This window comes from Meriones unguiculatus, chromosome 2 (genome assembly GCF_030254825.1).
Source record: "Meriones unguiculatus strain TT.TT164.6M chromosome 2, Bangor_MerUng_6.1, whole genome shotgun sequence".
Taxonomy (NCBI): domain Eukaryota; kingdom Metazoa; phylum Chordata; class Mammalia; order Rodentia; family Muridae; genus Meriones; species Meriones unguiculatus.
This window is the reverse complement of record NC_083350.1, coordinates 190,349,239-190,372,359: the sequence shown is the minus strand read 5'-3', so window position 1 is coordinate 190,372,359 and position 23,121 is coordinate 190,349,239. Positions and strand designations below refer to the sequence as shown.

The following is a 23,121-nucleotide window of genomic DNA, read 5'->3' as shown; positions in this document are numbered from 1 at the left end:
AAGATGAATAGAGTAAAAGCTCTAGCATGCCTGAGAGCTTGTGCGTGTGTATTGTCTGCTCTCAGGACTAGACACCCTGCTTTTAAATTGTGGTTTTTGCCCATGCTTGCAAGTATTTTTTAACATAAAGAGAACTCTCTGACTGCTGCGTGTTATGCTTTTGAACATGAGCTTATCTTTTTTTTTGGCGGGGGGGGGTGTTTTGTTGTTGTTTTTGACTGTGTTTCTGCCTTCTCTAGCTGTGTGAGAGTGCGTCAGCCTAATTGTCAGGATTTTTTGGAGGAACCGCGGCGGTCTCTAATCAGCAGAGGGCACTAGAGCTGTGTGCCTTGGTTCCGCACCTCAGGACCAGCTATCTCGGCCAGGAGCTTCTGGGGACTCAGGAGATCTAGACTCAGAGGAAGAGGAGAGCGCTCCAGACCAGCGTAGCTGGGGAGTTGTGCAATGCCTGTGACTTTTCTATTATTTTCCCCATACTCATTCCCTAGGGTCCAGACTTGCGGCAGCCCGTGAGCAGAAGGATTTATTTAGGAATGCGGGGGGTGTGCTGGGCCCTTCATAGGAGCGCCCTCCCGAAGGCCCTTCCTTTTCGCTTCTCCACCCCGGCGGGAGGCACAAGCGAAAGCCAGCGACTTGTCTGGCTTTCCCTCCGGATGGATGGGTGTCTGGGATGAACAAAGGGAGAGTTAAGTGCGCCTCTCCGTGGCTGCGGCGGACTCCGGCGCCGAGGCGGGCCTCAATGTGGCTGGCTGAGGCTCAGCAGGAGCTCAGAGGCAGACTCAAGATCGCTCCAGTCTGAGATTCGTGGGCGCGGAGAGCGCCGCGCCCCCTCCAACATCCTCGAGTTAATTAAGAATTCTTAATTTAGGCATCTAGGGTTAGATTCGGGGCTGTGAGATTAATATGAAAAACAGATCTCAAAGATCCGCCCCCCCGAGACAGACAAGCACACCCCTCCTAACACAGTCACCCAAACTGATGGAGGTTCGTCCTCAGCCCCGGCTGCCACGCCGTGCCCGGCTCGGCGGCACCACCGGGGGCGAAAGTAGGTCTCCGCGGCCGGCGCGGTGGGCCGGGGCCGGCGGTGGCTGCCGGAGCCCGCGCCGCCGCCCTCCCCTGCCCCTCCCCGCCCCTCGCCTCTGCCCTCAATTCCTTTCTCTGTCTCTCCTCCCAGCTCGGTTCCAGCGAGCGGAGCGGGTGTGCGCGCGCTGGGGACCAGGGGAGGGCCGCGGAGGGAGGCGCCGTCGGAGGGAGAGCCGACGTCAGGAAGAGGGAGGGCGGGAGGGAAGAGGGGGAGAGCGGCGCGGAGCTTGCGAGAGGCCCGGAGATAAAGCTGGAGGGCAGGAATTACTGGGGGGGGCGCGGGCCGGGAGGAGGGGCCGGGAGCGAGCCCGCGGCCGGGGAGGCGAGCGGGCGGGAGCCGGTGTGCGGAGGCGGGCGCGAGGAGGCAGCGCGGCGGCGGCCGGCTCGGGCCCAGCGCGGGCGGACAGCATGCTGAGCCTCCTCTTCTGGGTCCTCACTCTCCCCGACACTTTCTCTCGAGGTAAGCCCCGGCTGCGGGCTGGGGAGCGCGGGACGGCGCGGGGGACCGGGAGAGCACCCGGGGAGTTGTTGGTGGGGCGGCCCAACTTGCCCGCTCCGGCTGCGCGGGAGAACAAGAACTTAGGTCGCGAGAGCCGAGCTCCGAGGAGAAAAGGGACCGAGGGCTCCAAGTCTTTCCTCCAGTCCCTGGCAGTCCTCCCTCCCTCCACCCACTGAGCCCGGGCCCGAACCCCTGGGTCCTGGCCAAAGGAAAGGCTGGGAGGAGTGGGATTTGAGAGTTGGGGGTTGGGGTGCACGGAAGGCGCGGACGCAGGCTCCCGGGGATGAGGCTGAGGGATCCTGCTACCCGAACCCTAGTCACCTTCATCTGAAATGCAGCTGCAAACTGCGTGGGGCTTCCCCTCACAGGAAGGCTGACTTCGGTCCCCAGCCCTGGAGGCTGGAGGTGAGGGCCTGGGCTGTTGGGGTTCGGCAGGAGTTGTGGGGAGTTGACTGGACCAGGTTCTCACTCCGGCACAGGAAAGTGCAGATTATCTGCGGCTCCTTGGGAACTGGCTGGGCAGAGCTGGAAGTAAGTAGGGCGTGAGGATTTTCAGGTGCCCTGGGGTGGCTGCGCGTGAAGGAACCTAGAGTCCAGACCCCGGCCAGGCCTTGGGTCTGCGGGAATGGGGTCTTGCCTACTGAAACTGACTTAAAGGAAGATTTAGTGCTGTTGAGCCCCTCCCCCGAACACAGAAACTGACACACAGATAGCTTCCACAGAGACACTGAAACACACTGCTCACCTCTGGAGACCTCCCCACAAACTCCCCCCCCACACACACACACAGACACACACAAAGACGTTGACACCTCTGAAGGAGGAAGATTGCTCTATCAGGCCAACACACCCCGGGTCGTACACCCGGCATCAAACTTACACTGTATGTGCACATATGCTACATTCAAAGGACGGCACAGCCACTCACACAGAATCGCTTTCACATATCCACGCTGTGGAGCAAACAAAGAAACTTGGGCAGACATTCTTACAGGCAGGCGCCTACAGAGATGTTCAATCTTCAAAATGGAGGAGGTGGTCTCCCCTTGGGGTAGGCAAGCGATCTGGGAAGCCTCCTGCCGGCAAGAGCCTCAGGCATTGGCCAGCTCAGCTCCCTTCCTCTCGTGAAGTGTGTCTGTGTGTGTGTGTGTGTGTCTGTGTGTGTGTGTTGGGGGTGGACTCCTGCTCTCTTTGCTAACCCTCTCCTTAGCCCTGAAGGCAAATCCTGGCTTAGTTTAGGGGTCTTGATTCACCTTTCTTCACTGGAGCCCCAGGACTCTCTTAGAACATGGGAAGGCACACATCCATGGTGTGAGAGCAGGAGTGGACCTGTGGGGTGGGCGGGGGAAGAAGGCCTGGCCAGAGGGTTGGCCACTTGGCAGAAAGTTGGGAAGATAAGTTAAGTTCTGACTTTGTTCAGCCAGGTTGCTAGAGAGGGGGAGGGGAGAGCATGGTGGGTGATGGGGCCCACTGTGTCAGTTCTGGCGTGTGTCAGGAGAAGGCTTCTATCTGCCTCTCTCATGTAGCTCGCCTAGTCCAGAATGAGCTTTAAGAAACAGAAGCTGCGGTTAGCAAACGAGAGACATGTAGCTCGAGTCTGGACTGATTGGAAGGTCAGAAAAAATGCTTGCCAGGTACCTGTCCATCTTTGAGGGTGGGTGTGGCTAGGGATGCAACTGAACCCCGCCTGCTTGACTATAAGAGGTGAAGGCAAGAATGCAAAAGGGTGCAGACGACATTTCGGGGTTGTGGGGGAGGAAAGCAAAGGGAGAAAGGAGTCAGGAGAGAGGAAATCTCCACAGTCTTGGGGAACACTCAGCAAAGGGCTGGGCAGGAGGCCCTTAGGGGAGAAATGGGGACCCTGGCCATCTAAGACTGAGGAGGGAGAGAGTACACAGTGCTTGCTCGTGAGTGGAAGGCTGAGGGATGACAGTGGGAAGTGAGGAAGAAGAGAAGTGGGTGGTCAGAGGAGATCAAAATTGATCAGAGAGGAGCCGAGAAGGGAAATTCAGCTTAGCTGAGAAATAAAAATCGTATTTTAAAGACTTGCAGTAGGCTTCATCTATCTTCATTTTTTACTAAATAATTTTCTGTATCTTATCTAAATGAAAACCATTATCTCCCCCTCCCCCGCCACTGCGTCCATCATGCCCTAGCTCCCAGACTGATTGCACTGAAAATTGAAATATTTATTCATTTTCTAGGAGATTTTTCTCCCTCCCTAGTCTCAGGGAGGAGAAATTGAAAAGGAAGGATTGTAGTTAATCAGAGCGATGTGGGGTGACAGGATGGCTCCAGTGGGAGCCACCTCCAGAGGCTGGAGGAGGAAAATCTGTTCCTCAGGCACCCCACCCCCACCCAGCTCCTCCTGTCTGTGCTGCCTTTGCTCCAAGGAGACTAAGGGGTAAAACAAAGAGGCCCAAGGGCCTCCTATGTTTCCAGCATTTAGCTCCCTGTGCACAGTTATATCCTGGCAGAGAACTGTGAGCCTAGATTCTACAGCTCCGTTCTGTACACGCATGCACGCCATACACTCTGAATGTCCTACTTCTGCCCAAAGCTGGGGTAGAGGTAGGGGAATTGGGCAGAAACCAAGCGACCAGGTCCCCACACTTTGATTGGATTCCATCTGCAGACCTGTACTGGAACTCAAAGGGAGACATTAAGCAAGGGGGGGAGCACAGGCATTCGTCTGCAGCACCCAGGCAGGGCAGAAAGGAGGTGACAGCCATGCAACCTTTGCTTCATATTCCCACCGGGTGGCTGGCCCCACTCTGCCTTTCTAGTGGGGTAGCCCAGGCTTGCAGAGAACTGTACTCTGAGCTAGCCTCCTGCGAGCTCCCTTGGGACCCAGTCTTCAGTTCTCCCTCGTCCTGCTGGGGCACAGTGCTGCGCCTGGAGTCGTGGCCCCTAATATCTGACTGAGGAGAGAGCTGCAATGCAGGAGGCAGTCCTAAATGGTGATGACGTCACAGCCTCAGCCTGGTATGCTTGGAATCCTAGTGTTCAGAGGCTGTGTGCGGCAGGAGCTGTGAGTTCAAGGCCAGCTTGAACTACAAGCTTCAGGCCAGTCAAGGTGAATTTTAAGTCCCCAGTAAATAAATAAACATGTAAGTAACTGAATCGACAAAATCAGAGACTTACACTGAGCTCTCCCATGCTGGTCTTCTGAAGAGGTTGTGTGCTCTATGGGTGCCTCAGTTTGCTTGTATGTAAGATGGGGATTGTGATATATATTTTATTCCATGGGTTATTTGTTTGTTTTTTATTTAATTAAAAAAATTTTTTTTTGAGACAGGGTTTCTCTGTGTAGCCCTGGCTATACTGGACTCACTTTGTAGACCAGCCTGGCCTCCAATTCACAGAGATCCACTTGCCTCTGCCTCCCTGGGGGTTGAGATTACAGGTACGAGCCACCTCACCTGGCGTAATCCATGGATTATTACCGTATATTAATCTCTGGAAAGATGGTACCTGGTGTCTGGCACAGAAGTGCCCAATACTGTGCTATTATTTTACGTCTGAGCAGAAGTGGACAGAAGTTGAGCTGACTGCCCCTCCTAGTTTCTTGCTTGTGGTTCTCTTTGTTTTCCAGTTCCAACACCCCTGGGTCAGTCAGTCAGTGCTCTGCATTGTAGAGAGAACCTGAAAGACACAGTTCAGCTTTCCCCCTGGTTGATGCCCTCAGAAAATCTTCAGAAGACACCTGGAGGGCGGGCAGACTGAAAAGTGTGAGCTTTTGTGTGAAATGAGAAGTGGGGTGTTTCAATGTGAGAAATAACACAGATCATTTAGTGAGCTCTCGTGTTAATGGCTTTAAATGCATATTAACTTAAGCTGTACAACAGTCCCCTGAAATCAGCTGGGAAATTAATTTCCCTTTTTCTAGGTGAGAAACTGAGGTTCAGATATGTAAGGAGACAGCTGATTCCAAGCCTGCACTATTCTCTTTGGCCAGAGACCCCTCAGCTAGCCGGGACTGAGGCAGAGGTGCGACTCCCCCATCTGTGGTAGACTAAGTGGGGAGAAAGGGATTGTTTCATCAAGGTAATAATGGCATTTAAACTTTTAAAAACAGCCTTTTATTTGGAGATTCCGCCCTGCAGTTTTGGGCCCTCTATGCTATGGCCATCAGCTGGCTATCTGTTAAAATTAGACTTACACACTGTGTTTGTTTCTTACATGAAACCTAGCCTTTCTAACCCATGGACATCTACATGGAGACCCCCTCTCCCCCCACGGCTGGTTCTGTACAGGCTCAGCATCATGTGAGGGCTGGTGCAGCGAGCAGAGTCTGGGGCCGACCTGTGCCCTCTCACTGTCAGCCTCCAAGCCAGCTCCAGGCTCTGGCACAGTAGAGGCTGAGCGCTTAGGTGTCTGGTTGGACTCACCTGGAGGTGCTCAGCTTTGCTTTTCAGCTGGTTCCCTAGGGACCTGCCTGGCCTAAGGTCCTGAAAGGGATCATGGGAGATCAGCAGCATACCAAGGTGTCAGCATTACCTTTCACTGAGCTCCTGCTGTGTGCTTTTCAAAATTGATGTTCCTGCCATTTCATAGATAAGAAAACCAAAATTGGGAGGTTAAACAACTTGCCGGGGGCTGTCTCCAGAGTATTAGCGCCCGGATCCAAGCCCCTTTATGTCACCACAAAGCTTATCTGTGCTGGCAACCTCTGTTAACGGGAGGAGAGCTTAGGCCTGCTGTCTTGTTCTGTACAGCAGTCCTCTGCGGGCTGAAAATTACCCATAGCTTCTCAGCTAGGAACGCTAGGCCACCATAGTTGCCTGGATTTGCCATCAGCGTACAGAGGTGGGAACAGAGTATTTCATCCTTGTCAGAAAGAGGTTTGTGTTGCCCCGGTCTCTGCCTTCCTGTGATTTCAGGTGTGTTTGGGGCAGAGTGGGGGAGTGTGACGGAAGCAGGCCCGGGGCTAGGCTAGTGCTTTCTCACTGAGCCGCAGGAAGCCTCCGCACACACTTCTTCCCTTCTGTCTTCTGGCGTTGTAACTATGTAACGCTTTCAGATTTTAGTAGCTGTCATATGTGCCATAACATTTGATAGATTGTCATGTGATATAGGCAGGATCATTGTTATTTTTCCATTTAGTAGAGGAGAAAATGGAGTTCCAGGGATGTTAGAAGGCTTTCGAAAAGGGTGAGAGCTGAAATGGAGGAAGTGACTGGGAGTCAGGGTTCCTTAACCTCCCGTTTTCTGAAGGCAGAGAAGCTTCTCTGTGAGCATCTGACAGAGCTGCGCCCTCCTGCCTTCCTCTTGCTTTCCAGCTCTTCCCAGGGCCCCAGGCCAGTCAATTTGGCAGTCTCTCAGGAGGTTTTGACCTGGAAAAGGCTGGGGGTTTCAGTGGAGGAGGAGAAAGAGGTTGCTGTGTTCTTGATCTTGAAATGTGAGACCAGGGAGTAGAGAGTCCTAGGAGTCTTGATGCAGAATGGCTCTCGGTATGGAGAAGGAAGTCATGCGCCCCAGGGGAAGGGCTACTTAGTTTTTGCATGCGATAGTAATATTACGAGTTATTCCACTTTATAGATGGATAAGCAGGGGCTTAACTGGAATAAGTTGAACAAATTGTCCAAAAAGACCCAACAGAGTCATGATGGGAAGCAAGCAGTGGGTAGGAGTGGGTCCCAGGAAGGCGGGCCTCACTGGGAGGCGACACGCGGTGCCTGTAGTGGGAGCGCAGCGAGCGAGCCTGCCTGTAGCTGCAGCCCTGTGTCACACATGCGCACACTCCTTCCCCAGGCAGGTCTGCACAGACACATTGCAGCTGCCTGGCCCTATCGTTCACACTGCATGGTGTGGATAAATTCCATCCCCGTCACCTTCCTGGGGCTGAGGCAGCCTTCCCGGGTCTCCGAGGGCAGCGTCCGAGGGCAGTCTCCGAGGGCAGCGTCCGAGGGCAGCGTCCGAGGGCAGTCTCCGAGGGCAGTGTTGTGCTGTGCTTGCACACTGCCGGGCTGGGAACGCTAGGCCTTGCGCTCCCTGCTCCCTGCTCCCTGCTCCCTGCTCTCTGCTCTGGCCCCTGTGTGTCTTTCTTCCCCAGCCCTCCAACTTTTCATTCTTGATTTTCAGACAGTGTGAACTTGATTAGGCCCTTACGGCACCCAAGATGAGAGCTCCTGTGTGCCTCCAAGGACCATTTTTCTCTCAATTCTATTCTCTATCAGCTTCTCCCATGTGGAAGGCACTCCCAGTTTCTCCTTCCTACACATTTAATTTCTCCAGCAACTTTTATTAACCTCGCTCGTTGCTGGGGACTGCAGGGCTCATCCGTCTCTGCCCTTCTCAAACCCATTCAACAAAATTGGGATGGTATTGAAATAAATGGGCCTCGTAGACAGCCACCCTCTTCAAGATGGAGGCTCTTAAATCTGGGCTAGAAATCTCTAGCAAATGCCATTAGTTTTCCAGGAGATAATACTGCTGCTTCATTGTGGGTCTGAGCCCTGGGAAGGTGCTGTCAGAATCTCCCAGAATGCCATGGGTCCTGGGTTTTGAGGCAGAGAAGTAATAGCAGAATTCTGAGTTTCCTGTAGCACTCAAGGCCCAGCAGGGCTATTTCAGGAAGCTGTTCTCCCTGTGTTATCTCTTTCCCCAGCTCCCTAACTTGGCTTAAGAATAATAAATTCTTCTTTAGGACAGGCTTCCTTCTTCTCTCTGGCCTGCATTTCCTTCTGAGGTAATATGAGGAGTATGTCCTAACAGGAGGATGCAAGGAAAATGCAGAATTAGTTCCTTCCCTCACCAGAGATGTTCGGTCACGCATGGCTTACTAGTCAGAACTGTACAGTCACGTGTGGAATAATCATGGTGATGGCGTGTCTTGGGCGCTCCCTTGTCTGTGTCATCGTCATAGTGTGATTCGCGTGTAGTGTGAGTCTACTGTTAGGTGGGAATCTTGTGCTTCCTTAGGCACAGGCATTGTCTCACTGACCGCAGACGTCATCATGGAGTTGGTGTGAACTTAGCGGCAGGGCGCGTGCTAACATCCAAGGCCCAAGTGAGTTAGCCTTAGCACCACGAGTAGAACCGGATCACTATATCACATGGGTAGGTTGTGGGTTGCAAGGTAGTACCATGCTCTCTGCTCTTACGGGTCCTTATCTTTTACATGAAGTTATTCAACCCATGAGCGTCAGTTTATTCTTCCACAAAAATGGGGGGAAGGAAGTCTTTTGAAAATCTAGTATAATTTTTTGGAAAATGGGTACAATAACTAAAAAAAAAACAAAACCCAGTATATAGTTTTTTTTTCTAAAAAAAACTCTGTGTGTGTGTGTGTGTGTGTGTGTGTGTGTTTAGGTTGATATTAAGAGGCTGCTGTAGTACTGTGAAGGTCAGAGCTGGAGGAGTCAGTAAGGAGGACTTTGCTAAGGGCTGCAGTGATCTTAGAGTCAGGGGTGGGTGTCTATATAGCAGGCCGAGAAAAAGCTTCCCACAGGTCCACGCCAAGTCAAGGTGTGAGTGTTGATTGAAATAACGGAATAGGGTAATGGCAAGACGAAGTTTTGTATATAAAAGCAGGTTTATTGGAAGTGGCTTTCAACCACCATGCAGCGGACAGGGGAGGAGGGAGGAAAGTGCGGGCACAGGAGGAGAGAGAGAAGGAAGGGAAGAGAGAGAGAGAGAGAGAGAGAGAGAGAGAGAGAGAGAGAGAGAAAGAGAGAGACCAAATGTCTGGATTGAATAGTGAGGAGCCTCTGGGAGAGGGGAAGCCCTGACCCTGGGCTGGGGAAGTCGGGGTAGAGGCAGGATATGCCAGCCATGTCCTGAAGCAGGTAAGGACCTAGGATGCCTGTGAGCAAACAGGTGTCTGGCGGGCAGGAAGACTGGACTGAGGGCACTGAGGCACATCCTCAGGAGAGCTCAAGCAGAGGCTGCCACCAAAGCCCACAAGGCTTAGCAGGTTCAAAGGCGGCCCAGCAGGAAGTGGGGGACCAGCTAATTCTGGGATTTACTCTTCTTATAGGTCTCACTTTGTAGCTCAGGTAGGCTGCGAACTCTTGAAACTTCTGCCTCTTGAGTCTTGGGTCTTCTGAATTTTAAACAAAACGTGTGTTAAAAACAAGTCATGGTCCGTCTATCATTCTCCATCAAATCTTCCCCTCCTCTGAACTCTTAACCTGGCAGAACCACTATGGAGCTTCACAACCCAGCTGGCAAAATAAGAAGCAATAACATAAAGTGTGCAAATGAAATAAAAATCAGTTTGGTTGGCGAACGTGAGCAGGAGCCATTCCCGGAGTGTCACTGGAGTCCCCAGTCTGCGCCCCGAGTTTGGAGACTGGAAGTGGAGGTGTTCTCCCAGGGTCCTTCGGCAGGTGATGATGCTGCCTGGAAGCAGGGTTCAGCAGAGCTAGGGAAGAGGGGGTCTGCTCACCCACATACCTGGAGCTGAATGAGTCTGAGCCATTTGTCCACTCTGAGGCTGGCCATGGTATTCTGTCCAGGGCTGAGAAAAGCACCAGGTTCAGACCAGGGCAGTCCTAGAGCAGTCTTAGCTCTCTTATGTAGGGATGGAGCTTCTTAGAATTTCCTAGGGCCCCAGCCAGGATTTCAATGGGAGCCTCTACGGAGGGCCCCTGCAAGGAGAGGAGGAGGCCTGTGAACAAGCATTGGCTGGTTTGTTGTTGTTTTTGTGGGGATCCAGAGCCTAGGGATAAAAAGGTGAGCTTCAGTCCTTGTCCTTGAGGCACTCAGCCCCGTGTGGGAGGAGCAGAAGTAAGCATGCACAGACAGTCCCGTAAAGCAGAGGCTGTGAGGGAAGTATGTGGAAAATGCTGGGAGTCTGGCTTCCCTGGTGGCTGTGTGCAGCTGGGAGTCCTTGGGGGTGTGGCTGCAGCACTTGCTGTGCCTGGGCCTTGCTGCTCGCTGCAGTGCTGGGCAGCAAGACAGGCTGGCTCTGGACAGTCCTGGATTGTACCCCTGCTCCAGGTGGGAGGAGCCAAGGAGTCCCCAGGACTGAGCCTTCATTCTGCCTAAGGATTTTGATTTCTAAGAACAAAGGCAGTTTACCTAAAACACCCTTTCCTCAAGTCTCCCAACCCTTGGAGTTTACTTTCCTCTCCCCAGCCCACCCCTGCCCAGCAGAGCTGATTTCTAAATTAACTTTCTCTTCCTAATCAGCTTAGCCGAATTTTTATTATTGTTCCCTCTCCCTGAATTCTCCACGCACAGCCTGGGGCCCTATGTGCATTACCTACCACTGCCCCACCATGAGGCGCTCTCACTGTTTCTTCCCCTTCTGTTCATTTAACTGGAAGCTTATTGCACAGAAGGAAAGATGGGCCAGAGGGACTGAAAGCAGAGGGAGCAGGGGAAGACGTTTTCTAAGCGCCAGAAGCCCAGAGCTGGGCATGCTGGCTGGTGGGAAGCTCCTACAAAAGTTGGGGTTTTCTTCATCTTCACTCTTAAGCAACTTAGGACTCCCTGCCTAGAGAGTGAGATTCCTTTACTATAATCTCCAGCCTCAGGATCCTACCCGCTGTTCTGTGGCTCAGTCCTGCCTCTTCTCCCAGCTCCTTCAGGAAATCTGCCAGCTTGACTGCATTGTGGGATGGGGGCTCTCCAGAGCCCCAGAGAGCCCTCTTCTTCCACCTGCCATGCCCGTGCTCACCCAAGTGCTCAGGACTCGCACCAGCATCACCTACTTTGCGGATGAAGCTGGACTAATGCACCTCTCCCAAGGCACCCCGGGGTCACCTCCCCCCTGCTCAGTGGGCGGAGTGAGAATGCAGTCTCATTTCAGTGAATGCTGGTGTGAGCCACAGAGAACTAGAAAGGGAAATCTGGCTTTGTGAAGTAATGAATTATCAAAATGCATGGCCGAGACAAGCTGACATGACTTCTGGACTCTCTGTGCCGCGTTTGTGCTTCCTTCATGCAGGAACTGAAGCTAGTGACCAGCTTCTGAGGCCTTTGCCCACACTTTGTTTCACTCCTATGCCCTGATGTAACACAGCGCACTCTAGAAGCAAGTAGCCCTGAGTCTCTGAGGACTCCCTAGCCAGGGAACTGCAGCAATGTCAGCCTTTTTGGTCAGAGGTGCCGCTGTGTGCCCCTTGGAGCTGTGGCTCCTCAGCTATGAAGTGCAGATGGTTGTCCCTGCCTCCTAGGGTGATTGTGGGGATTGAATGAAATGGTGTATGAAGCACAAGTGTCTGGTACTTACTAAACCATATTAATAACGCACAGTGCTTGATTTCTCAGGGTTCACAGTGCCAGGCAGATCTGAGGAGGGAGACAGGAGGACGGAGAGGAGTGAAGATGAACCTGATGGAGTCTGTGTTAGTGGTGCCGAGGGGGACAGCCAGTGTGCTAACTTCCGCACTTTGTACTCTGAGGTCTCAGGGATGGGGACCCTGGGGTGGGGGTGGGGAGCACCTGCTTTAGAATTCAGTCTGTGTCCTGTGTCTGGAGTCTGAGTGGCCTTTACCCTTTGCAAGCCATGGTTTCTTCATTTTCAAAATGGAGAGCTGTTATCCACATACTTCTAGGTACTCTGGATCCTGGGAGAGTCACTGCAGGGAGGGGGCCTGTGAACAAGCATTGGCTGGTTTGTTGTTGTTTTTGTTGGGGTCCTGGGCCTGGGGATAAAAAGGTGAGCTTCAGTCCTTGTCCTTGAGGCACTCAGCCCCGTGTGGGAGGAGCAGAAGTAAGCATGCACAGACAGTCCCGTAAAGCAGAGGCTGTGAGGGAAGTATGTGGAAAATGCTGGGAGTCTGGCTTCCCTGGTGGCTGTGTGCAGCTGGGAGTCCTTGGGGGCGTGGCTGCAGCACTTGCTGTGCCTGGGCCTTGCTGCTCGCTGCAGTGCTGGGCAGCAAGACAGGCTGGCTCTGGACAGTCCTGGATTGTACCCCTGCTCCAGGTGGGAGGAGCCAAGGAGTCCCCAGGACTGAGCCTTCAAACACCAACTCTCCAGAAGCTTCAGCTCATTGTGTTAGGACAAAAAGTCTTAAGCTTTGAAGGACCCGATGGAAACACAGATTCTGTATTGACACAAGGCTGCCCAGTGGTGCTGGTTCGGCCTGTCTGAGGGACCATGTTGAGGTGTGAGAGGATGCTTTTGTCTGTCTCGGAACAACGGGAACAAGGGAATCCAGAGAGAAAAGAACTCATTAGCAGAGCTTGCTTTTAAGGCCGTTTGGATGGCCCGCTGATTCAAAGGCGTTGATATGCTAGCGTCAGGGGTGCAGATGTGGGGGGTTCCTATCCCGTCCGGCCTCCTCCAAGCCACCTGCCCAACTCCAGCCCCACCTCCTTTCCACGTCCTCCCCTGCGTCCTGCTAGAGTTGAAGCCTCAGTGGGTGTGTTGCTGGAAACTGTCCCATGCCTGAGCTGTCATTTCCACTCTCTCTTAAAAAAAAGTTCTCATGGTTCATCATGGAGGTGGGAAAAACGTTTGGACAGAGCTTCTCCCTAGAACCTTGACCCTTTCCAGCTTGGCTTGAAAATTGGGTCATGAGCAAAATAAGCGATTGAGAAGGGAGGCTCTGGCTTACCTGGAGCAGGCTGTAGGGGAGCAGTGGGAACCGTCTCTGAACTGGTCCATGTCTCTTTCCTTTATGAGAAGATGCCCAGCCTACACACACTCATTTTCTCCTGCCCTCCCCAACCTGCTTTTTTGTTTGTTTGTTTGTTTTTTGTATGTATGTTTTTTGTTTTTGTAGAGAGAGAGTTTCTCTGTGTAGCCCTGGCTGTCCTGGACCCTTGGTAGACCTCAAACTCAGAGGTCCTCCTGCCTCTTCCTCCTGAATGCTGGGATTAAAGGTGTGTGCCACCACTGTCCAGCCTTCCACCAGCCCTGGGGAGGAGCCCTGTCTTCTTGCAGACAGGCACCCCACTGATTCTCTTGCTTCCTCTTGTTCCCCAGAAAACTGGTGTTCATGCAGCTCTCTGCAAGTGCAAGGGTAACTGGCAGCATGAGCCTGGGGAGTTTGGAAAGTCCAAGGAGGGGTGAGGTCCATCAGATTTGGCTTCTCAGGGAAGAGAAAGAACTTGAGGTCAAGAATGCAACAAACATCAGTGATCCTCCAAAAGCACAATCTTCAGCTGGGCTAGTTGAAGTGAATTTGGAAATCAGTGTTTGGCCCTCTTTTGAAAAGTAAGGAATTTTATCCGAATTGTTCTCTTTCCTCCTTATATTTGACAATCCCTAGCAAATGGGAAGTTCTTTCCTGCTCCTGCATGGAAGCTGTAATTACAGGTTGCAACTGAACACACCTACAATACTCTCTATATCTGAAGAGTTTGCCCTAACAGTTTACTCTTCAAACATCATGGCATGCTTCTTTTATTGAGAAGCAAGGCCTGAGAGGTCAGAGGTGAGACATCCCAGAGGTTCTCTTCTAGGGTCTGAAAGAGGTGGTGGTCTTCAGCCAGGGCTGGAAGAATGAGGCTCATATACCCTCCTACTATAGCTATAGCCTGAGGGCCTCTTCATCTCCCTCTGTGAATGGCCAGGCTGAGAAAGAGGAACTGTGTGTGAACTGCTGAAGCCTGGTTATTAGGAAAAGGACCTGGAAGGGTCAGGGCAGGGTGGGCCCGTTCATGGTCAGACCCTGTTTTTAGTTCAGGCCTCCTGAAAGCGGGAGTAGCCGCAGCCCGGCTTTGCCTCGGTAGCTCTTGCATGATACCGGCGTGGTGTCATTTACTGAGCACGAGGAGGGAAGATTGAACGAGATACCACAGCTGGGTCATGGCCAGTTAGGAAGGTGGCCCTGGAGGCCTGGAAGGAAAGTACAGCAGGGGACAATGGAGCCAGCTGGGAAGGAGACAGAGGTTAGACTTGTGGGAGAGGTAAAGGAGACAGGCTGCCTTGTAAGAGAGGTTGGCGGGAGAAGCATGAGGGCCAGGGATGGCTGCGCAGTGTAGTCAGGAGCTCTGAGACCCGACCCCTGGGGCTGTGGGCCCCGGGGCAGTTAAACTTGCAGCCTCTGTGATATACTTTCCCACAGCGGTGTGTGGTAAGCCGCCCCTGCTCCTTTAAGAATGGGACTGGATGGCAGTTCTGCACGAGGAAGGGCTGAAGTACCATGAACCATGGGCAACCTGGCATTCCCTTTCTCCGGGTAGTCAGGCAGGATGGCCGTGGGCTAGACTCCCACAGACACTGTCCGCCTTGGACAGTGAGCAGCTCTGTGGCCATCATCCGCAATGCTGCTAGCCTCCACTCCATCTCTGTCTCCCTGTCACTCCTTGTCCCTGGATGGGTGTTCTCTGCTCTCCTAATCCCGCTGTCCTCTGTCTGTCACTAGGCAAGAATGCATGGCTCTCTTGCAGCATTTGGTGCTTAATAATTTGTGGATTACAGCTAACTCTCGATAAAGATCCCCCTAATTGCTTGGCTCACCTCAGGTTCTAGCATCAAAGCGAAGTGGCGAGGCCCCCCTCTCACCCTCCTTTTCTTTTTATTATCTCTTAATTAATCACTCTGGCTTTCACACTTAGCAGATAATTACAGTCTCCTGGGCACGAAGCTCATTTTCATAACCTCCTGCTCCAAGCCTGCAGCAGCAGCATGGAGGGATGGGAAGGAAGAGGGAGAGAGGGGAGAGCAGATAGACACATGCTGGAGGAAGGTGGGGGAGGTGAAGAAAGAGACAGGGAAGGGGCAGCAAGAGGGAGATGTGGCTTGGGGAGGGGACCAGGGCCCTGTCAGTGGTCAGAGAGTTGGTGGTGCCTGGGGAAGGCCTTCCCTAGTGATAGTTTTTCTTTATCAGTATATATATATATAATGTATATATATGTGAATTATTATATATAACATGTGAGGCATATATGATTTTATACACCTCCCACACATAGACCAGGTTTATCCATTTGCTCTGGGTCACAGCAGAAGCTTCGGGGACTATAGAGGAGTCTGAGTGAAGTGTGCTCTTCCTGAAGAGTGGAGACAGCTGAGGTGGCACCAGGGCTGTGATGGGGAACCAGAGCGGGGTACTGTCCTCTTTTGGAAGGAGCACGGCATGCCCTAGGGGTTGAAGCTATGGAAATGCACAGCCAGTGGCCATTCGGTAGTATGACAGATGGAAGGAAAGGCGGGCATTCTCCCATGACCTCCCCTTGGGGGCTGGGCCGAGCAGGTCACAGTATGTTACTGCCCCATCTTAGAGGCGGGCAGAGTCGTGTCTGGGATCTGCTGAGTTCAGGAAGAGGCTACACCACGTTAAGTCCATTCTGACCAGCAGGGCTAGTGCCTAGGCAAGAGGAAGGGAGGCCCTGGGCTGTGGTGGCCTCTGGGCCTCAGGCCACTGGTTGCCCACTAGGTTTTTCTTGCATTTCTGACTCTGGTCCACATTCAGGTGGACACTGAGAGGCACAAGGGAGAAAAGTTTACCTGGTGAGTCCAACGTGGAGTCACACTGGGACACAAAGCTGCCATGTATCCCCGTCTGGGCCTCATTTTGTTCCTTCACAGCCTCCTGCTTACTTCTGCTTCTTTCACTGTAGCAGAGAACTTCAGCCAACCTAGCTGAAGATGACTGGATAATGAAAAGCTGTTATTTATAAAAAGTAAAACACTACTCAGCTTCAAAGAACAGTGAAGTTAAAAACTTTGGGTGTCTTAGAATGTGCAGTATCTAAGTGAGCTCACACGGTCGTAAACATGTGCACACATACATACAAACAGACATTCGAGTAGGTAGCTGAGGAAAAGAGAACAAGAACGGCTAGGTGTAAGGGGCTGAGAAAGTCAACAGTGCGAGTCATAGGCATGAATTATGAAAGTGTTAGAGAATATAAAGTTCATTGTTTTTTGTGCTTTTTTTTTTTTTGATCCTAAAAGTATAAAATTTATTTAATGTGAAGCTTCACAGCCTCTGCTTCAAATATCAGTTCTGACTGTGTAAGTTAAATTGTATAGACTTTGGGCCTGGTTAGTTTTGGTGTGTAATATTTTTATTTATTTGCAAGTCATTCATGTAATAAAGTTGATTTAAAACAAAACCAAAAAGCAAAACAAAAGAAACCCTGGAAAGCCCGTGGCCTGGCTTTTGCAGACCTTGAAGGTGGTAGGCTCCAGCATGGAGGGCCTAAGGTAGGTGGATGGGGGGGGCTGCTTCTCCGCTAAGCTGGTCTTGGTTCTTGGTCTGAAGGAGGAAATGCATGGCTTTCTACTGCATTCACCAGCCAGCATTAAGAGCCCCCGAACCTCATTTCCTTCTCGGTAAATGACAATCTTGAAAACTTTGAGACTAAACTCTGGCATGGCAAGGCACCGACAGCGAGCCCGCTGCCGTTTCTCCCACCGTTGTCACTCCGAATGAATGCTGCTAGCCTGGGCCTAGCAAAGGGCAGTAATCTCAGCTCCTTTTTTTTTTTTTTTTAATTATTAAAAATGAGCCTTCTCCATTTCCTGGGTGGAGGGTGAGCTTGAGTGCTGGCTGCACCACTTCTGTGCCAGTCCGCAGAGTCCTGGCAGCTAGGCCACTGAGTCCCAGGGCAGCTTTCCTTTCCTCTCCACAAGTCAGAGTGTAAGGGCGGCATCGGCTTCAAGCACTAGGGGCCGGCCTGGACAGCAGAAGGCTTGTCTTCTTCAGTCTCCTTGCAGCTTCTTGTTTCCTGGGCACCATAAAGAGACGTGACCTTTGGAGGACTGTGGAAGTAGCCCTGATCTGTGAGCACAGGTGAGGACCTCAGCCCCACGCGCTCCTAATGCAACGACCTTAGTGACTTGGACTTTCCTAGCATGGAGAGACAAGGTCATTCCTTCTTGTAAGACATTTTGTGGATGCACAGTTTTCCAGCTGCCGTCCAGTGGGCGTTGGTGAAGACTGGTCCTAGATCTTCCGTTTTATCTTGTGAGCCGCTGTCAGGAAGGTTGGTCTCAGAGAGCCTGCGAGGGGTCCAGGAAAACCAGCTTTTCTCAGGGCCAGAGGGGCCTCAAGATGTTAACACGCTCTTAGGTCTGATGTGGGCTTGGGGCAACCTACGAAGAGTCCCCAACATGTGTGTACACACATTCCCCACATACATAAGCAGACAGAGAGACATACACATTCATGCCACACCCTGAATCCCACACTTCCCCAGGCACACTCCACACACACTCCTATGTCCCCCACCCCAAATACAAATACATAGAAACGCCTACTACTGCCCGCCCCCCCACACACACTGCCTGGTCTGTGTGGGATGTGGGGGCCACCAGGGTGTGGGTGCTTATGTATTCATGTTGATAAAATTTCCTCCCTGAAGAAGCGTGCTCTGGCTTTTCTCTGAACTTTAGCTTTGGTCTATGAAAAGGTTTTTCAGTCTTGTGGGAATATAAACATTTGGCAGATTTCTTTCTCTGAAAGCTGTTTCGTCTCTTTTCTTTTTCTGGGAATTTTAACCAGCAAGATCAAGGTCCCTCCACCCATCCTTCCTCTTTCCCCTTTGCCTGAGACACCCAACACCCCGTCTCTCCCCACCCCCACCCCCACTCCCAAAATGAAAACAACGTTAATTGGTGTATACGGGGACTCATCTCGGCCAGAAGAAAGGAGTGAAGCAAGCAACTCTCCCAAGAGAAAAAAACTGCAGGAGAGAAAAGGAAGCAAATGGCATCATGGTGAAAAGTGAATTCCAGACACTGAAATTCTTTTGGTTTTAATCATCTCAGAGGACAGCCAGAGCTGAGCTGTGGGGGAGGGGAAGAAATGGAAAGCAGGGCTATCTACCTCCAGCTTGCAGGACTCTGTAGGCTGAGACTTCCCCATGGAAGGTTTCTTATTCTTCTTTGCCCCGGCATGGGCCCTCTGCAGAGAGCCCTTCCTCACCAGCCCTCCCTTTATCTCAGTTTACAGGCTCAGTATACTCAGTTTTAAAGGATTGACCTTTAAATTTTCCAGCAAAATTGCAAGTTCCCCGAGGCCCAGGATTATGTGTTGTTCAAAACAGAACAAACAGCAAACTCCAGGTTCTTTCATAAGCCATAGCTTTTCTTCATTGGGAAAGTGGAGCAAGCAGAGTGTTTAAGGGGCTGAGTGAAGCCTGCTATGGTAGGAAGGGAAGGCGCCAGGGACCCCAGCTGTTCCTAAAGGACAGCCTGTGGGAGGGACGAAGGGGCAGTAGAGGCCCGTGGTGTGTGTGTGGGGGACGGGGGGTTCTTCTTAAGTTTCCTCAGGATCAACGAGTTAACAGCAAGGAAGTTTGGAAATTACATCAGTGGTTTGGGGAGGGGGAGGGCTAAGGGTGTATCAGGGCAGGATAAGGAGGATGTGATTCCAGAGTCTCTCCACTAGGGTAACTGTTTAGGTGATGGAGTGAGTCAGGAAACCTTGTGACCAGGCCCACAGTGATGCCCATGTGAGGTCACCAGTCGCCAGCAGCCACCTCTTCTTAGCCCCCCTTTCCTCTGTTCCCAGCCCCCCTTCCCCCCCCTTTCATCTGAAAACAGCTTCCCATCTGCTCCTGGTCACCAGCTGCTTCCCCTTCTCTTCCACCCCTTCTCCCACTTCCTAACACTTGGATTCTTGTCTTCAGTCCTTTGCCGCTGCTTCCTTTTTCTTCTGGGTAGCATCCCCTCCTGATTGCTCGAAGGAGATCAGATTGCCCAGATTAGCATAGAGCAGGGGTCAGACGGGTGACCGGATTCTGATCTCATGGTCTTTTTACCTGAGCAGAGCTGCTTGCTCCTTCAGGGCTCCGGGTTGCTGCCCAGAAGCAAACAAGGAGCTTACCAGGTACTGTGTGGATCAGAACGAGTGTGTCCTTTTATTTCTGGGAAAGAGAGAAACGTGGAATTTGAACTGCTGGAGTAAAATGCAGAAAGCTCTTCCAGTGTGACCTGTGCAGGTCACTTCAGGGCTTCACCCGAATAGGGTGACAGTTGAGGATCATCAGTTGTGCTGATAATCCCAGGGCAGCTTCTGAGCGACTGCACGTTTACTCGTGGGCTATCTCAGTCGTCTTTCTGTTTTGTTGGGTCCTATCATGTGCTGGTGCAGAGTGATAAAGAACCAGGAGACCAGGCTGTGGCCTTATACAAGCCCCAGCTAGAACATGAGTTTTCACCCCATCCCAAGAGACACGGTCCTTCTTTGTCTTGGTCTCACACCTCTCTGCTCCCCAGTGCCTGACATCAGCACTCAAAAGTGGGTGTTAGTATAAAAGGTGAATTTCAGCATGAAGAAGTTTGGGCTCAGAACGTCACAGTGACTTTCTTATGAGGTTATATATGGCTGACCCTTGACAGGGGATGGGGCACTTCTCTGTACTGCCTTTTACACTCTGAAAACCAGCTGTACCCCCTTTCTAGGCTGAGGACCACTGAACTCACACGACAAGCTGGAAGGAGAAAGCCTGAGTTCCCAGTCACAGGGCTTCCCTCCCTCCCTTTGCTCATACACCCTTGATCAATATTTCATAAAACAGAGATTTTAAGTTATAACGATGAGGAAATGTTTCATCCTCTCATACATTTTGGAAACGGTAAGTTTCCTGTGTAAGCCGTGACTTAGCTCCCTATCCGAGGTTTGAATTAGGAAGGTGGCAAGCACAGGGTCCTGTGGTTATCTCAGGGCTGAGGCTCTGATTCCCTGAAGGGCTGATGGAGGTTTGATGATGGCAAGTCTGACTCCTGGGGATGGCAGATAACAGTCTCAGATGTTTGCCCTCACCTTGCCTTCTTACATGGCACCATAGCTACCATCCATGAAATATCTTCTGAACCACCTCCCAGGCCTCATGTACCTTAAAAGCACAGTTTGAAAGCCAAAATTTCATCCAACCCTTGAAGGGTACAAACAGAATGAAAACCTGACGACTAAGGAGGCCCCGGAGCAGGGGCTGCAGGTTCCGCCACAGGCCCCTGCCTTCTCGGTAGCCATCACATGCTGGAAAGCTGCGTCCTCCAGTTTTCCACAGGGCTTTACCTTCCCTGTGCAGATCTGAACGTCCGTTCAGGGTGTTGGGTAGTTGGCAATAGAAGGAGCCTGCTGCCCATATTTGCTGGGGGATTTGCGGTCCGGAGAGTAAGAACATAGAGTGACCCTCCCTCAGCTCCTGGACTGTCAGCAGGTTCCCTACTTTCCCCAGATATTCCCAGAGTTTTCAACCTTTGCCCCCATGGCTCCAAAGTGCCCAACTCTTGCTATCATGGCTACCAGGAGGTTAAGATCAATCTGGAAGCTCAAAGAGGGCTTAGACAGGAGGCTGATGGAAAGAGGAAGTGACAGAAGTTGATAAAGAATCAGCTGGGTGGGAAAGTGAAAGGCAGCCAGGAAGGTGAAGAGAAGAGGAAATGAGAGGCAAACCTCATCCCGGGAAAGGGAGGAAAAAGAGGGGGAAGGGAGAGAGAGAAGTCTCAACTTTTATTTAAAACCCGAGAGCAGTTATATGCCTGGAGTTGTTGCCATAGCAACAGCAAAGAAAAGGAGATAGCTTGTGAAGGGGGGAGGTGGAAGGAGGAAGATGATTCAATAGAGGTAAATGTTTAAAGACAGGAACAAAAACCATTTACAGATAATTAAGTAACACTGCGGGTTCTCTGGTCCTGCCTGTGTCAGGGGACTGACTGGCCTAAGATTGGGCCTACTTCTGCCTCGTGCCTCTCATCCCTTGCTCACCAAGAAAACTTCAAAGAGGCAGCCAGGAATGCCAGCCTCATCATGTCTGTCTACTCCTCTGCCCTCCTGTAGTCCCAGCTCCTCAGAACAAGGTGTAAAGGAAAGAAAATACAATCTTCCTGGAGGGAGAGCCTGCCTCAGCGTCTAGGTGGCAGGGCTCTTGCCTTTTCCCTTTAAAGGCCCCTAGGAACAGCATTGCGGGCGTTGCTGGGCTGTCTATGCTTCACGGCACGTCCAATCCCTCTGAGAATGCTCTGCTAGTCCATTCCTGGAAACGCTCTCAGCTTTAGCCTTAGAGAGCCAGGCACCAGGGCAGTGAGGTGTGAACCAAGACCAAATAGTGTTTGCCCCTTCAAGACCTGCCCCACTGAGCTGAGCGTTGGGTGCGGGGCCTGTCGTGTGCACAGAATGTGGCCCAGGAGGCGCTCTGCATAGGAGCATCTTTCCAGGAGGATCCGTTGGTGAAAGTCCTGTAGCAAGGCTTCTGGCTAGTTTTTATGTACGTCCCTGGTCCAGGTGTCTACACTGGGGCTGCAGAGCAGGCTCATCAAAGCATTGGCCGCTTGGCCTTGGGGACCTTGGTTCAGTTCCCAGCCCCATGCGGAGGCCCAACCATCTGTAACTCCAGTCCCAGGGGGTCTGCTGACTTCTGACCCCTGAAGGCACCGTCGATGCACAGCGTTCACAGACACACATGCAGACAAAATGGACATACACATAAAAGAAAATGCTATTAAACATGTGAATTATGAAGTCAGGAACTTTGAAGCTTTGTTCTTTGTTTTTGCTGCTTATAAGCTGGAGCTGACCCTCACAGTTCACCTCTGATGAGGCTTTCTGCCTCTCTCATCTCTCTCTCTCTCTCTCTCTCTCTCTCATCCTTTACTGCCACCCAAGTGTTTCTCCTCTTCCTAACCATCACTATTTCCACTCATTGTTCTCTTAGTTTATTTTTTATATTACCGACCACATGTGTCTATTTATGTTGCCTCAAATCTTTTATGGAGAAAATAAACGAATTAAATGAGTTAAGCTGTATCAGACAGAGTAGCGCCTTGCCCGTAGTGAGAAAGCAGAGAAAGTGCCAACTCCTGTTTCATGGAAACAAATAATATGACTCATCTCTAGCCTGCCATTGGAGGCTCCGTAAGATGGACCAGAGACTTCAGAGAGCTTTCAGATTAAAGGTCACCTACAGTTAACCCTGTTGGCTATCCAGAAGGAGACTGCCTCAACCTTCTAACACCCACTAACCTGATTTGTTTAATCTCTTCCACACATACTGTGGAATGCACCGTGTTGGTAGGAGGATATTAACCAGGCGTGTTTGCTTTTTTGAATTGATTTGGACGCTATTTAAGCAAGCTTCTAATTCCTTGCTCAGACTCAAACACTCCTGGCCGGGATTAAGATTTTTCCATGGATAATCTTCAGGGTGAGAAACGTATGTATCACTGAGAACTGGCAGCATTTCATTGATTCTGTTTGGCCTGGCCAGACAGGGAGAATGAATGGTGTGTCAGGGAGACAGAGAAGGTGGAGGAGGAGGAGCTGCAGCAGACACACCTGTTTCTAGCCAGGACTTAATTCATGGTGGGGGGGTCCGCGACCTTGTCTCTTTTTTTGTTGGTTTCCCACCACTCATCTGTTTCCTCCTGGGCTAACAAAGAACCTGGAGCCTGTTCTGTTGAACCCGGTGTTCACTCATCACAGCTGCATGGGAGGCCTCAGGGTGGATGGACCAAGTCTTGCCAGCTTTCCTGGGTGGGAATACAGCTTCTTTTGGAGAAGCTGCTCTGTGGACACTGTCATGAAGGCCGTCTCATCTCTCTCCTTTGGTCAAGGAGTCTGCAGGCCTGCCTTGCTCTCTATTCCTCCTTTTGGTCCCCTCTCCTTTCAGGATTTTCTTTTCCTTTCACATTGCCTAGACCTTCCTCTTTTTTTTTTTTTTTTTTTTTTGAGGAAGAAAAT

The 23,121-nt window shown here is 51.5% G+C and overlaps 1 protein-coding gene across 4 annotated transcripts in view; it reads left to right on the top strand.

The window, feature by feature from the left end:
- Nucleotides 1–1,297: 1,297 nt before the first annotated feature.
- The window catches only part of Kirrel1 (kirre like nephrin family adhesion molecule 1), an 87,652-nt gene continuing 65,828 nt past the window's right edge, over nt 1,298–23,121 (top strand). For 2 of the 4 annotated variants that reach the window (XM_060378527.1, XM_060378526.1), the window contains exon 1: nt 1,300–1,543. Coding sequence is in view for 1 of the 4 variants with exons in the window: in XM_060378529.1 (XP_060234512.1) it covers nt 1,492–1,543 (52 nt within the window). In the remaining 3 variants the exon portion in view is untranslated. Of the gene's footprint in view, nt 1,544–23,121 lie in introns of all 4 variants that reach the window. The other 2 variants (XM_060378529.1, XM_060378528.1) reach the window with 2 other exon arrangements.